General features: G+C 43.0%; 7 protein-coding genes and 2 non-coding genes across 9 annotated transcripts; 3 read left to right on the top strand and 6 right to left on the bottom strand.

Moving 5' to 3' along the window:
- Window positions 1-26: 26 nt before the first annotated feature.
- On the top strand, window positions 27-1,336 carry J056_003055 (uncharacterized protein; the record flags this gene model as incomplete). Its single annotated transcript, XM_009268359.1, has 3 exons — window positions 27-187; window positions 234-447; window positions 497-1,336. 3 exons carry the CDS (start codon window positions 27-29, stop codon window positions 1,334-1,336), a joined length of 1,215 nt encoding a protein of 404 aa, XP_009266634.1.
- Window positions 1,337-2,310: 974 nt separating this feature from the next.
- J056_004967 lies at window positions 2,311-2,418 on the top strand. Its single transcript has one exon. It is a non-coding gene; the product is annotated as a tRNA-Arg (tRNA).
- Window positions 2,419-2,937: 519 nt separating this feature from the next.
- On the bottom strand, window positions 2,938-4,815 carry J056_003054 (Lariat debranching enzyme; the record flags this gene model as incomplete). The annotated part of the gene is made up of 9 exons (XM_009268358.1): window positions 2,938-3,041; window positions 3,088-3,348; window positions 3,410-3,875; window positions 3,926-4,030; window positions 4,076-4,161; window positions 4,206-4,327; window positions 4,375-4,532; window positions 4,593-4,684; window positions 4,734-4,815. The coding sequence occupies 9 exons, from the start codon at window positions 4,813-4,815 to the stop codon at window positions 2,938-2,940; spliced, it is 1,476 nt and encodes a 491-aa protein (XP_009266633.1).
- A 563-nt stretch (window positions 4,816-5,378) lies between these two features.
- J056_003053 (N amino acid transport system protein) lies at window positions 5,379-6,834 on the top strand (the record flags this gene model as incomplete). Its single annotated transcript, XM_009268357.1, has 2 exons — window positions 5,379-5,463; window positions 5,513-6,834. The coding sequence occupies 2 exons, from the start codon at window positions 5,379-5,381 to the stop codon at window positions 6,832-6,834; spliced, it is 1,407 nt and encodes a 468-aa protein (XP_009266632.1).
- A 996-nt stretch (window positions 6,835-7,830) lies between these two features.
- Window positions 7,831-7,933, bottom strand: J056_004962. Its single transcript has one exon. It is a non-coding gene; the product is annotated as a tRNA-Val (tRNA).
- Window positions 7,934-8,917: 984 nt separating this feature from the next.
- Window positions 8,918-9,861, bottom strand: J056_003052 (uncharacterized protein; the record flags this gene model as incomplete). Its single annotated transcript, XM_009268356.1, has 2 exons — window positions 8,918-9,521; window positions 9,575-9,861. 2 exons carry the CDS (start codon window positions 9,859-9,861, stop codon window positions 8,918-8,920), a joined length of 891 nt encoding a protein of 296 aa, XP_009266631.1.
- Window positions 9,862-11,380: 1,519 nt separating this feature from the next.
- On the bottom strand, window positions 11,381-11,849 carry J056_003051 (Hydrophobin-1; the record flags this gene model as incomplete). The annotated part of the gene is made up of 4 exons (XM_009268355.1): window positions 11,381-11,406; window positions 11,461-11,523; window positions 11,569-11,697; window positions 11,744-11,849. The coding sequence occupies 4 exons, from the start codon at window positions 11,847-11,849 to the stop codon at window positions 11,381-11,383; spliced, it is 324 nt and encodes a 107-aa protein (XP_009266630.1).
- Window positions 11,850-12,309: 460 nt separating this feature from the next.
- On the bottom strand, window positions 12,310-13,305 carry J056_003050 (uncharacterized protein; the record flags this gene model as incomplete). Its single annotated transcript, XM_009268354.1, has 3 exons — window positions 12,310-12,990; window positions 13,042-13,178; window positions 13,230-13,305. The coding sequence occupies 3 exons, from the start codon at window positions 13,303-13,305 to the stop codon at window positions 12,310-12,312; spliced, it is 894 nt and encodes a 297-aa protein (XP_009266629.1).
- A 134-nt stretch (window positions 13,306-13,439) lies between these two features.
- On the bottom strand, window positions 13,440-14,245 carry J056_003049 (Ras-related protein Rab-5C; the record flags this gene model as incomplete). Its single annotated transcript, XM_009268353.1, has 3 exons — window positions 13,440-13,923; window positions 13,971-14,058; window positions 14,104-14,245. The coding sequence occupies 3 exons, from the start codon at window positions 14,243-14,245 to the stop codon at window positions 13,440-13,442; spliced, it is 714 nt and encodes a 237-aa protein (XP_009266628.1).
- Between the last annotated feature and the right edge of the window lie 80 nt (window positions 14,246-14,325).

Below are 14,325 nucleotides of genomic sequence, written 5' to 3'. Positions count from 1 at the left end.
CCCGTTTTAACCATTCAATCACTGCGATGCTAAGAAATTTGGGCAGAAGATTTATAACGACGCAGAGACCTCCAGTTGATTCCTCTGCGACTAGCACTATCATCCCCTCTTCTAAATTCATCAATTTCGATTTCCGAGACCCACTCAAGCTCGACACGCTACTAACTGAAGACGAACTGGCAATTGAGTGAGTGCTGCTGGATTGCACAGCATTCTGCTCACACGTGCTACAGAGAAAGCGTGAAAGTCTACGCACAAGAACAACTCTCGCCTAGAATCCTCGAAGCTTCACGACATGAACACTTTGATCGTCAGATACTCAAAGAAATGGGTCAGTTAGGTTTCCTTGGCGCCACTCTCGACGGTTACGGCTGTGCCGGTGTCTCTAAAGTGGCATACGGCTTGATCACGAGGGAGGTTGAGAGAGTCGATAGTGGATATAGATCGGTTTGTCACTCACTTTGTTCAAAATCACCCTCTCACACTACCCACACAGGCAATGTCGGTTCAATCGAGCTTAACAATGTATCCAATCCACGCTTTCGGTAGCGAAGCGCAACGCGAGAAATATATTCCAGGACTAGCATCCGGCGATCTAGTAGGTTGTTTCGGACTGACAGAGCCACAACATGGAAGCGATCCAAACGGAATGGAGACGATAGCTGAAGAAACACCCCATGGATACAAACTCAACGGCTCCAAAACGTGGATAACCAACTCTCCAATTAGCGACGTGTTTATGATATGGGCGAAATGTAAATGGGATGGCAAAATTAGAGGCTTTATCCTTGAGAAGGGTATGGACGGTTTGACGGCGCCTGCAATCAAGAATAAGATGGGCTTAAGAGCTTCGCTTACAGGATCGATATATATGGATGATGTACATGTGTCCTCAGAACACATTTTGCCCAATGTTTCTGGTCTCAAAGGACCATTCAGCTGTCTCAACCAAGCGCGTTACGGTATCTCGTGGGGTGTGATGGGTGCATTGGAAGATGTTATTGCTCAATCCAGAGAATATGCCCTCGATAGAAAGCAGTTCAATCGTCCATTAGCGTCTTTTCAACTCGTCCAAAAGAAACTGGCTGACGCAGTTACTCAAGTTCCGCTGGGTCTTCTCGCGTCTTTGCAAGTTGGAAGACTGATGGATGCAAATACCTACAGCCCAGAGATGATCTCACTCGTGAAGCGCAACAATTGCGGTATGGCTTTGCAACATACGCGCACGCTTATGGATATATTTGGCGGTAATGGTGTGGCCGACGAGTATCATGTCGGTCGGATTGCTAACAACCTGCACGTCACAAACACGTACGAAGGTACACACGATATGTGAGTTATAAGTTCTATTTATTAGGGTATCACTGAATTTACAACTAAAATAGCCACGCGTTGATTCTTGGCAAAGCTACAACTGGCATTCAAGCTTTTGTATGATTATAGCGTTTAAATTCTGCACATATAATTCTTGGGTTCACCTTCCCCAGCTCTCCATCTCCATTTCCTCCAATTCATTGACGCGTCGACCAATCCCACGCTTATATGCATATGCTGATCTGTTGTGCGTTGTGTCTGTGAAAGCTGCCCGTACCCCATCCCCCAAGCACGAAGAAAGAGCGCAGAATACAAACGTCATCAGACTTGTTTCAAATACGTTAGAATTAAGTTATGCAAGAAGTTAGATTCACGTTATCACCACTACTATCGTTAGCAAAATTGCTAGTGATCCCTCCATTTTACTTTATTCCCGATAATGATTGCAAGATGACAAGAGTTGAAAAAGGTATATCCTGGAAATCAGAGCCGCTGAATAGATACAGAGTTCCTGTGAGTTTTCCAGCACTCTAGCGAACTCTTTTCATTAATCCCTGTAGCATACCTAAATTCCAATCAAAGCGATAGAGCTCGGTAGACATAGTAAACAATCAATTGTTATTTTGCACAATTTCCGAGCTTGCTTTACTTGGCGATGTATTTTTGAACGCATTTTAGGTGCTCCTCGAAGCGCTAATAGCTGTGAAGATACTATCACTTTCACCAATAAATGATTAGTCAGTTGATTAATTTAAATTGATTTGAGATGCGTTTCTTATTCCCACTTCTCTCGCTGATATGTTTTGGTTTTGCATTATAATAGGTGTTAGCACTGTCACCACGCAATAACTAGATTTTAAAGCGTGTAAAACACCAAATTTGTCCATAAATGCTTCAAAAAAAGATGATGATGTTTCTGCATTTCAGGTTTTGTGTATGTTTGAAATATTTTGTAACAAAATTCGTGAGTGTCAACAACCGATTAGCGCAACGGGCGCTTCAGTGGCTCAATGGTAGAGTATTGGACTTCTAGTATCATCGAAGGGTTCAAACCGAGTTGAACTAGCCATCCAAAGGTTGCGGGTTCGAGCCCCGTCTGAAGTAGTGGTAATCTACAACCAATCTTTTTTGGTGTTTCTTATGATATTTTTCCTTTGTTGAATAACTCGCTGAATCTTTTTCTTATTGCTTTACGTTTATCCCCTCAGTCCTACTAATGAAATCATGTGTCTATTCATTCTTGTGCGTCATAAAACATTGCATGACGTCGACGACTCAGACGCTGAGACAAAAGAGGTAGGCGCCAATCAATTATTAACGTATCCTGATGGCCTAAGAATTTATCCGATGCCTCGAATGACTTACGAGACTAAGTTAACATTTCTGGCAATTTGTCTCGGAATCGTATTGACACTTAGACACCCGGCGAGACACCCGGCAAATAACCCACTCAAGAAGCGCATGCTTTATACCATGTTATTATCTTCATATTATGTACAATAAATACTAATCAACTGACATTGTATTTCCTATTGGCTGCGTTCTTTGCTCTTCTAGCCCGGCTTGTCCTTCATCATACTCTTTCGAATGCATCTGTGTATCTTATCCTTTGTCGCATTTGCATTATAAGTCATGATGCATTCCTTCACACGGCTGAGGATTAACAAAGTTCGGTATATCTAGCATTTGACAGAAAGCCTCAGTCTGGGGATTAGTGTATGTGTGAGCTGCATGTAGCCGGTCAGAGATACGTACTAAAAAAATTACACCTACGTTGTCCTTTGAATGTGAATCCTCTATCACCATCACCTGGCGCAGTCTTAACGAATTGCTGCACACTCTCCACTTCCACATTGCTCAAATACTCCTTTGCCCACTGCAGCTGCACATCTATCTCGCGCTTGGCTTCCTCCTCTAATGGCAGTGTCTGCGAGTCTTGTGTAGACATGAAGGGGTGGTAGGCGCGCGTGATAGCTAACCAATAGGGATCGAATGTAAAAAAAGGCCTGTGACTGGCGTTTCTGTCGTCTGTCTCTATATTGATAAACTGTTATGGATATGTTAAAATTAGGACTGCAAAACTTTGTACAAATACCTGCCTCTAAGAATTTGCGATTTGGAAGACTCTTGTCGAGTGCTGTGAAATATGTGACCTCTTCATCGGATGGTTGAGGTGCGCTGCTAATATCGTCTACTTGCTCTATACCATTTTCATCCCCTTCCTCGTCTTCTATAGCGATCTCTTCGGGATTGCTGTCGTGTTTCTGTCTATCTTTTGATTCATTCGCCCCTTCAGCTGGCCGATCATCAACATCGTCTTCTATTGCTATCTCATCTGGATTAGTATTAGATTCAGTTGGGTCTTCAACAATCTTGAGACGCTTAGACGGTTGCTTTGCGTGAGGAGATGAAGATATACGCTTGCCGCTGCTGCTACTTTGTGCCACTGACAGCCACTTGGCTTTGAAGTATACGTGCAAATGCGCCGAAAACCACTGCCTAGGTCTGAGATTCTGGAGGAGGGTGAGAAGAGGTGGTGAACCGAGCTCATTTTTAGAGATCTGAAATTTCGAAATAAGTGGGAGATACTGCTGTAGCAAAATTTACCCACCTCATCCTTGAAGAAAGGCTTTTTACGTATAAGGCCGTTCGTATCGCCGTATCTTTCTATCGAAAGAGGCCAGTCGTGAGAGAGGAAGATGTCTGGTTTAGGTAGCTGTCTTGAGATGAGAAGTATGGCAAGAAAATTGACTGTACCCACATGCAGTAACCTCGAAACATCAAACTGACGTATGTGATAGGTTGATCTCAGGGTGTAGTTGTTGTAAGGGATTTTCTCAAAGTATCCTATAGAGTTGTTAGATGTGTAGTCATAATGAAAATCCATTCACCCTTTATGAAGTCTTTTGGCTTGTAGATGCAGCTAGCGCCAGAAATGCGGACGCCATCGACCATTACAGAGCCAGAGCGACCTAGATAGTAGATATTTGGAGCTAGCCATCCGCCGTGGTATCTGGGAGCATTAATCCGAGTAATTAATACTTCCACGAGAAAACTCACAACTCCCAGAAGTACGAGCTGGCCTCGTGGTTTCCACCGATACAGATGGTCAGGATAGGCGCAGTTTTCTTGCCACTGTAATAATTGTAAAAATCACCCAGCTGCTTGTATTTTTGCGGGACAGCAAGCGTGTTGAAGTCAGAGTGATTCCTCAAAGCCTGAACCGCAGAAGCGAGGCGTCAGATGCAAGTCAGATGTGCGGGCTTAATATAGCACACCTGAAAGTCTCCGCAAATGAGGAGTAATCGTGTCTTGTGTCCGCTAATCCTGTCATTCTCAGCGATCGCGCGGTAAATAATATCGAGTGATCCTGTGGTGCGTATGAGGGGGAGACAGAGACTACAGTCTGAGATACAGACCATGGGCACAGCCTTCTACAGCAACCTTGTAATTATCTAAGTTTTGGAATCTCCCCGCGAACCGGTAACTCACTCGCAGCATCTTCGAAATAAGCAAGGAGGAGCAAGTCTGAAATGTAAGGTTTTTACAATTTTGTACTACAATTATGAAAACAAAACACTATTAATATCCTTGTCACACCTATCACCCTTTATTCCTCCCTAATCGGGATTGTAGCCGCTTTGAGACAATTGCAGAATTGTGTACAACCAAAAGCGGAGACGAAAATCGATAGAAATATTCAAACTATCTAGCGCGTTACTTCTTGCAATAATCTTAGTGGCTCATTAAACCCGAGCTGAAACTAGGAACAACGTCAGCTCGCAAGTGATCCTCGCTTAAATTTTGAGAATTTTCTCCCCACCTTGCACCTGATAACGCGCCTTTATATTTCCCTCAATCCGTCTTCTTCATCTTTAACAATCACATAAAAGTGAGTATAACCAAAAGACATTGCTATGAGTGTCTAGTGCCTTGTCTTTCTCTTGTTAAGATAAGATTGCCAGCCACTCCTCAGCCAGTCAAACTTGATGCACTGATCTAACTCTGCCTTAGTGAGCGACGAAAAGCACAACAGCTTCGAAAGAACATCAAGCATCGGCAGCATGTCGAAGACAGACCAAGAAGCCGAAAAGCAAGAGCCTCATTTCAGAGCAACTTTGGATCCTGTTGAAGAAGTCGACGCTACTGGTGAGTTTGCTTTACGCCTTGTTTACTCCACCTAACAATACCCTCACAGTCGACCCATTCTCTGCTCAAGCAGAACACAAAGAAGGTGCGGTCAATTTCCGCAACATGGGCTGGATCAGTGCAGGTTTATTGATTACTTGTGAGCAAGTCGCTCTTGGTATCCTTTCATTCCCATCAAACTTCCACAAAATGGGTATGTTCGGTGGTGTTTTCACTACCTTCTTCCTCGGGATGTTGTGCTGGTTGACTGGTATCTGGCTGGTTGAGTTCAAGAAGAAGTATCCTGGTTGTATGAACTACGGTGATGCTGGTAGAATTATGTTTGGTGAAGTTGGTGGAATCATATTTGGATATGGTCTCGTTTTGAAGTCCGTTTTCATGGCAGCTAGCCACGTCCTCTCCGGTGGTATCGCATTTAGAAAGATGATTGGCAACAACGACCTCGTTTGCAGTATCGTATGGACAGTCGTTATGGCGGTTGTCTCCTTCCTCATGTCGCTATCGCGTAGATTGGAGAAATTGACCTTCCTCTCAATTGCATCTGTTACCGCAATTCTCACTGCCTCCTTCATCACTATTATCGCAACTGGTGTCCAAGACGATAGCAGACTTGTCTCACCAGGTGATGAGCCCATCCATTGGTACGCTTTCGAAAACCATGGTCTTATCGGTACTATTAGCGCTCTCACAAACATCATTTTCGGTTGGGGTGGTCAAGCAATCGTCCTCACTGTCGTCAGTGAAATGAAGAGACCAGACGACTTCAAGAAGAGTTTGGGTATCGTCCAAGTCCTCTCTATCACCTTCTACACCATAGTAGGCGCTACAATCTACTCATTCGGTGGTCAATATGTTACATCACCTTCTCTCACCATGACAGCTCGTCCTGTCATGATTACGGCCTATGCCATCGCCCTTATTTCAATTTTCGTCGCCGGTGTTGTCCCAGTTGCTGCCGGTGCCAAGCTTGTCTACGTCCAGGCTTTCAGACACTCTGAGCGTCTCACTGAAAAGTCGTGGAGGATGCGTTTCGCCTGGATGGGTATTGTCGGTTCATTCTGGATATTTGGATGGGTCATTGCAAACCTCATTCCATTCTTCAGTGAAATGCTTTCTATCATCAGCTCAATCTTCAGTGTTTGGTTCGCTCTCGGTTTGCCAGGTGTCTGTATTCTTCACCTTTATCGCACCAGCGAGCCTTCCTGGAAGCACGTATTCACATTGAAGCGCTCACCATTCATCGCACTCGCATGTCTCTGCATCGCCTTCAGTGCGGTCATCACCCCGCTCGGCATCTACTCAGCAGTTGAGAATATCAAGGCTGGTTATGAAAATGGCACATTCGACCATCCATTCTCTTGCGCAGTATAGATGATATTAGTGCGCATACTAGCACACTTTAGACATCCTTACACAATCTACACACCCCTAAACAACCTTATACACAGTATATCATGACACGCAACGATAGCAATTACAAAACAACACATTAATTAGAATTATGGATGGATGGATCAGTTGAACTGGATTTAGTTCATGGATAAAATCAATTTTTTTGCAATAGATTTTCAGATTGGGATTTAGGTATCATGTACTTATTTTTATACATTAGTTGTTATACTCTTAATTCGGCCTGAGGATTACAAATTTGTAGCGTGGCTTCTCTCCGTTTTGACTAGGAACCATCTACTATCAGTGATATGTGCCTGTGCGGGATTAGAAATGAGGAAGTAGGCGATTGGTGGGAATTGATTTCATATTAGACTATTGCGGGAATTTCCGATATCTCGAGTACCCTCTAATTAGACTCTGTTAAGTTAAACAATCCAGCAATTATTTGTTACAAATTTTACTAGCGGTCTAGATTAACTTGCATATTTATCAGTAACATTCATGCCTTAATATTAGTGTACATTTTCTCAGAGCCTATTTTGCTTTTGTACCGTTCAGAGCTCACTTATGGCCACCAGCCCGATAATCAAAGTATCTCGAAAAGGTAATTTGATGGTGATTTTTGTAGTTAGTTTGAATTCGGATAGTAGAGTGATCGATTCTTTCTCCACTGCCACTGTACCGACATACGATTACAGCTCTCCGTATCCAGCTGATACTACCTACCAATTAATTCTTCCAAGATTGCCACTTAAGCGAAAGCCTTGCTCTTTTTACTGTATCCTCAATAAGGTTGGATGACATTTTCATCATTTTTGAATAGTAGATTTTGCGGCAATAATGGAATATGAACACATTCGTAACAAAGAGGAGCGGATCTATTGTATTCATCTGTGATGCTCTGTGGTGCTTCGTCAGACCGAAGAGCAAAATAACATCAGCTTCTGCCAGAAAAAGGACTTTTCGTGGTGAAAAAGCTTTCGGCCGGAATCGAACCGGCGACCTCCGCGGAGCAACTGTTCATCTTCTCAGATGAGCCGGTGTTAACACGGCGCTATAACCCCTAAGCCACGAAAGCGATGACAATAGCAACTTATTGAAACTAATGTATCAAAAAGTTGCTATAACTCAACGTAATTCTAGGTAGATGCTGCAAACGCTTTTAACGCTTTTCATTCCGAGGCTTTTCATAAGCAGTTATTTAAAAAAAATCATATATACTGGAAACGCCACACTAAACTAACCTAACCTGCGGTGTGCGGAGATAAACAAACTATTGATCTCCATTGACTTCACTCTCAAGCCGGCTCTCTCCGCTTTCCGTAGACGCCTGCGTGAGCGACACACTGCTCTCTTGAGAGTAGATGCATGTATTTTACCAGGACCAAAGTCAAAAGATGCAGAGAGAGCAATGGGTAGAATGACCTCTACACAGGCGGCAAGGATGCTCAACAAGCTTCCCCGTGGTACGCGAAGTGTGGCCAAACAGATCCGCTCAAACCACTTCCCTGTTGCCAAGTCTTACCGATACCAATTCAAAATGTCCGACTCACCACTTTGCAGCAAGTGCAATGAAGTAGACAGTATCAAACATAGGATTTTCAGATGTAGGAAGATCGATCAAGCAAGATTATCGTTGAGGAGGAGGATATATGGATTGGAGTAGGTTCGAGATGAAATATATGCTTTCAAATGAAAAAGCTCTCAAAGCTCTCTAAAAATTCTTCAAAAACCAGCTCAGCACCCACCCGCGCGCCTCCGGTAGCTCCACGTAGTTCCTTCTCCATTTACGGCACACATGCCAAGAAATACAACCCTATGAGTCACTACAATCGTCAGCTTTCAATGCACAAGAATTATAGATAGGCGAAGATTATTAATCGTTGTAATGCTTTTGACTATATGTTATGAATTCTATCTATCTATTTCACAACACACATCGAACGAAAGTAAGAGTATTAAACTGTTAATTGTCATTATCATTACAAGAAGTGTGCACAAATGATATAATAGGATTTATGGGTATCAGATACTACGCTAAGCATGCACATCGAATGTGGTCCTACCTATGACCTAAGGCGTGGTAGCAGTTGTTCAATTTGAGCGATCCTTGAATCATCTGGTACTCGCGAACATTGTACCTTTCGACGTAAGGCATTAAATCATCGAAATCTGACACGCCCGCTATAGCCCTTATCAAGTCACTGTGCCAATGATCAATCTCGTCGTAAGACTCTTCCCTGTCGTTGTCGTTGTCGTTGGCATCTTCAGGCGCATGCCACATCTCAAAAGTAAATATCCTCAGACGGAAATTAGACTCCCTTTTAACCAGCTTCTCGATGCTTGAGCTGCAAATATCTTGATGAGATAACATACCATAGCTCCATTCCATGCAAAAAATGTCCAATTTTTCCAGATTGGGGGCGTTCATCAGCCAATTGTCGAATGCGAAATTATCACCCAACTCTCCTAGCGTCAGCTTTTTCAAATTTGGAAAGTTGAATGGTGTTTTCTCGACGAACTCGCAGTAGAACGTGTTGATGTAGGTAAGAGACTCCAGTTGCTCGTCAAAGTGGCGAGCGAAGGTCCTCGTCAATTCTTTTGACAGCCAATAGATATCCGATCTAGATAGCAAGGAATTGCAGTAAGCGGTCAGTTTGAGTGATCTGTAAAGATTCAGCACTGTTAGCACTGTCATATGAGCAGGCTCTCAGCTCACTTGACGAGCTTTCTGTGATTCTCGTCCGCTGCGATGCCATTCAAGACAGCGATGCTATTCTCAAATGTGTCCCTGGTTAATGAGCACATCTCGTAGCCGTCAATTCCAGTCTCGATGTATAGGCGGACATTTGGTGTTTTTAAGCTCGAGTAAATGTATTTTTCATCCATCTTCCGGATCAGTCGGCAAGTTGACAATACTTCTAGTCTTTCTTTGTGTTCAAAATTCTCTATGATCATCATTACCAGCTCTACTGGGAGGTCAAGCAATCTGAAGAAAATGCTCATTGGTGGTTTGGGAGAAAGAAGATGCAATTTTCAAAATAATTTGAAAGGAATAGATTAAAGTGATTTATTTGAAGAATATACAAGTGCGGCCAATTATTATTGCAACAACCTACGCCTGCTTTCGTCATTGCCTTAGATAACGCAATCAATTCCACGCGTATGAGATGATAACTTGTATTTCAATTTAGCAGGATGTAAATTGCTAAGGTTGAGACTATTTACAAGATTCTCACAAAGCCCTCCTCGTCACTCGAGAGAAATCCCACGGCAGTAAATGAAATATTTGCCACTCTCGCTGGGCTTTAGAGGTTTATAAAAAAATAATGGGTCTTTATTGATACATTTAAGATAAATTTCTTACTTCCATGACACTCTCTGGTGTCTTAGTCTAAAATTGACCTGAATATATTGTTAACACGATAAATGTTTAGACTGCCTCTAACAATACTTCTTAAAGAATGAGGAGTCAAAGGGGGCGCCGAATTTACTGGAGGCGTTTCTCGTTTAGCGTCGTAATTTGTAAATTGTTATTGGTTCTCAATTGCGCTGAACCACTGGAATATCTTTGGTACGTAGTCAATTGCAGTTTGAAGAACTCGTAAAGGGCTCGTAGAGAATGTGCGTTTCTGAGTATTGGAACTAATTCGAACCGAATATTGATCTTGGTAATATTTTTTCTTAATGTGATTCTGGCCATTATATGTCTTTTGCAGAAGATTCTATGCGAGATGGTGTCCTCTGTGCCACACGCACTGCATTTAGGTGAATCAATCAGTCGGAAACGTTTAAGGTAGGACTTAGTCGCAGGTAAATGCCCCGAGCGTAGCTGGGTGGTTAGGCATCTCGTTGCTCTGGGCAGTTCATTGAGTATCTTGGCCGTTTTTGCTGCTGTCAGCCTTCCAGCTGATGTTTTTGCGGCGTTGAACTTAATGTCTGATATTTTGGAGGCATCTACTTTTAGTGGTGCTGTATAGCGCTCGCGCATTCTGCTTCGCATTGCTGAGTATGAAGTTTTAAGTGTTAGGTGACACCACATAGTCCTGTGGATCGGCAGTGTTCTACCATCGTTAGCGGTGTCTGCTAGTTCGTTGCCGTAGATATCCACATCTCCTGGGATACAATGGGAATTGAATGTTTTGTAAAATTTTTGCATTTATTCTTTGCGTGTAACAGAATCAGCACATAAGCTCAACAGTACTCTCTCAGTTCGAAATATCTCAATGGGAGAAGCTGATATCGAAAGGTTGCAGGTTTCGAGCCCTGCGTCGGTCACTGCGGCCGGCTGGCTCAATGGTAGAGTATTCGACTACGGTTAAAGTTTTGCTTTTTGATGTTTGCACCAATTTTTAAACAGCTTCTTTCCATAGTTCTACTTGTATACTAAGCCTAGATTAAAATTTTTGTGAAGATACTGAGTCTTTGAAAAGACTGATCCTCACTCTCAGAGAACGTCTAAAACCCGAGATTAATAGTAGTATTACAAAAGCTAAACAGTTTGTAGGAGGTTAAAAGCGCCAGCTTAAATGATTGGGAGAGGGGTACAGCCTGAAGTGTCAAGTTAGCAATGCAAAAGGTATCACGGCAAACGCGTCAACGCACCCAAACCAATGAGACCATCTGATTCCATGTCCTCGCAACAGACTGGGGTGTTTTTACATTCATCTAGCGTTTTGTTAGCATTGTTCAAGGTGACGAAAAGGTACAAACCTTGCAATGCAACACCGATAAGGAGAGGGACTTGGTCACACTGAACACCGATTTGAGAAGCAATGTCACCAGTGGAGATGAGAGAGTCATCCTTGCCGGTGCTAGATTGAGCCTTCTTGTTCAAGTCGCCTTGGCGGTGTGAGATGGTGTCAAGCTAAACATCTCCCAAACTTACAGCATGAAACTTTGCCGGTGTTACATGAGCCAATCTTGCTCTTGTCTTCCCATCCGGCCGAAACAGAGGCGATGAGGGCGGTAGCGAAAATGGTTTGAGCGATCATTGTAAAGATTGGAGATGAGTTGTGTGGAAAGAAGGAAGGTAGGCGGTAGGTATTTATACTCTACTCATTCCGCACTAACTTTACAATCTTTATTAATTTAGCGTGATATTCAGCGCGAATAGGGGAAATGTGTTGATAAAAAAACCGCAGTTAGGAATGTGAGCTAGTTCAGATCTTCTCTGGCGTAGTGAGATTTTTTTATTGTATGTTGCATATCTATTACAAGAACGCTGATTTACGTACTCTTGAATCGAATTTTAGCATAGTGAAAAATTTAGCACCGCTGAATTTGTGAGAGGTACGCGAAAGGTAAATCGTGACAGAAACTGTCCTCGCAACAGAATTTTATGACAACGATATGGATTCAATGAAAAAAGTTTATGACATGCTTTTATGATATTTCCTACGACAACAACGACATTTTAAGTAATGACAGAATGATATAAGTGCTTTGCTTGGCTTACTTGGCACCGAGAGCTTCGCGGACCATATCACTAAAAGTAACCATACAGATAGTTTGCCAAACACCGAGACCGATTCTAGGGGTGACACCGCGGTATAGGCCCTTGACACCGTTCTCCTTGTAGATGTAGCCGAGAGTACCGAAGACGCCGTTTGGCTTGTTGGCGACGTCAGCGCTCTTGCTCATAGATTGCATCTCAACTCTAACAACCTCGATTGGTTGATTCCAAGTAGCGAGTGCACCACCAAAGGTAGCAGAAGCGACCTTGTCTGCCAAGTTGAGCTTTTCACCATCTGTCTTACCCCTAGCCTTTCTAATGAGACTCTCTGAGAGACGAGCAAAACCCATTCTTGAACCCCAGTTGGTCATTTGACGGAGAGCGACAGCGTTGACACCTTTGTTGATACCGGCAATACCCTCAGCTTTGTAGATATCACCAAAGACTTTCCAGGTTGATGGAGGGGTGATGCCTGATGCGGCCTCCTTGTGTCTTGTAATTTCAGCAGTCTTCATACAGGTGCAGAAACCCATAGTAGCGTATGCTTGAGCGATACCACCACCCATACCACCGAGTAAACCGGCGGCAGCAGGACTTATCCCGGCAGTAACGGAGTATTTTTCAATTTCAGCGGCGGTGAAAAGAAGAACGGCGCCTTTTGTAGAAGCTTCGATCCAGGCCTGGTTACGGTGTCAAAGAGATGGGTAGAAGGTGTCTCAAGAAGGACTCACCCATGGTATCAGACCTTGATAGAAACCAGCGAGACCACCACGCGAGTAAATGAGAGAAATGGCTTGACGCATGGACAAGGATCTTTGAGCGGAGAGAGTAGTCTTACAAACTTCAAGTGGCTGACCAAGTGTAGATACTTATGTTTGTAAGATACTTATAGCAAACAGGAAGGAGACAAAATACTAACCTTCAAACATGTTCATTACGCTACCTACAGCGATGTTTGACCATGAAAAGCCTTTCTTTCCTTCAACAGGTGCCATTTTTCGTTGATTCGTTGAGTTGGTGGTTGTTTCGTAGGGGAATTCTCAGCTCAGTTCACCCCACTCGATTGTTAAAAATCAAAATATTCATCAAAAAGCGATTTATGTGTCTGGTATAATTAAGAAAAGGGTACTCAACAGGCACAATTGTCTCCGACTTGCTTTGGTTGGTTCTCGGTTGAGTTGAGGCTTACGTTGTTCTGCTGTGATTGATCCTGGGCTCTGGATTTAGTGGAATTGAGGATCTGCTCATGTGGAATCTTCTTTGCAATTTCAGTAAAAACTTCAACAACGCCTTCACTAGTCTTTGCGGATGTTTCAAAGAAGAGAAGATTGCTCTCTTCAGCGTAAGCTTGAGCTTCATCACGTGAGATGGCCCTTGAATGAGTTTGGCTTGGTTCTGAGACTGCGTTTTGATCGAATGATGCTACGTCATCTAAATAATCCTCATTCTCCTCAGATTTCTCAACCAAGTCAAGCTTGTTACCGACAAGGGCTATAATGACATTTGGAGAGGCCTGTCGTTGGAGTTCCTTAACCCAACTCTTTGCCTTGTCGAAGCTGGATGATGAAGTTATATCGTAAACGACTACAGCAGAGAGAGCGTTACGGTAGTACCTGAGAGTATTCTAAGTGGATTTTATTGAAAGCATCTCAAAACCCACATTGGTGCCAAACTCCTAAACCTTTCCTGACCAGCAGTATCCCATATCTCAAATTTAATCACTTTATCCTCTAATCTACACTTTTGGGCTGTTTATTGATGTTAAATTAGTTATTATTAAACTCCCCACCCACTCAAGAATGCTGCACCAATCGTAGGCTCTTTGTACTCCTGGAAATCATTTTGAACGAACCTCAGAACGACGGATGATTTTCCAACGGCTGCTTCCCCAAGAAGGACGAGCTTCACTTGTACTGGCTTTTGATTCTCACTCATTCTGTTGTAACGGTTGTTGGCTGTGTGTAATTAACAGTATTCAACCCGATATATCAATTATATTAATTATTTAATTACTC

Source organism: Wallemia ichthyophaga (assembly GCF_000400465.1).
Source record: "Wallemia ichthyophaga EXF-994 unplaced genomic scaffold scaffold3, whole genome shotgun sequence".
NCBI lineage: Eukaryota > Fungi > Basidiomycota > Wallemiomycetes > Wallemiales > Wallemiaceae > Wallemia > Wallemia ichthyophaga.
The sequence above is the reverse complement of the archived record's forward strand: the minus strand, read 5'-3'. Positions and strand labels throughout refer to the sequence as shown.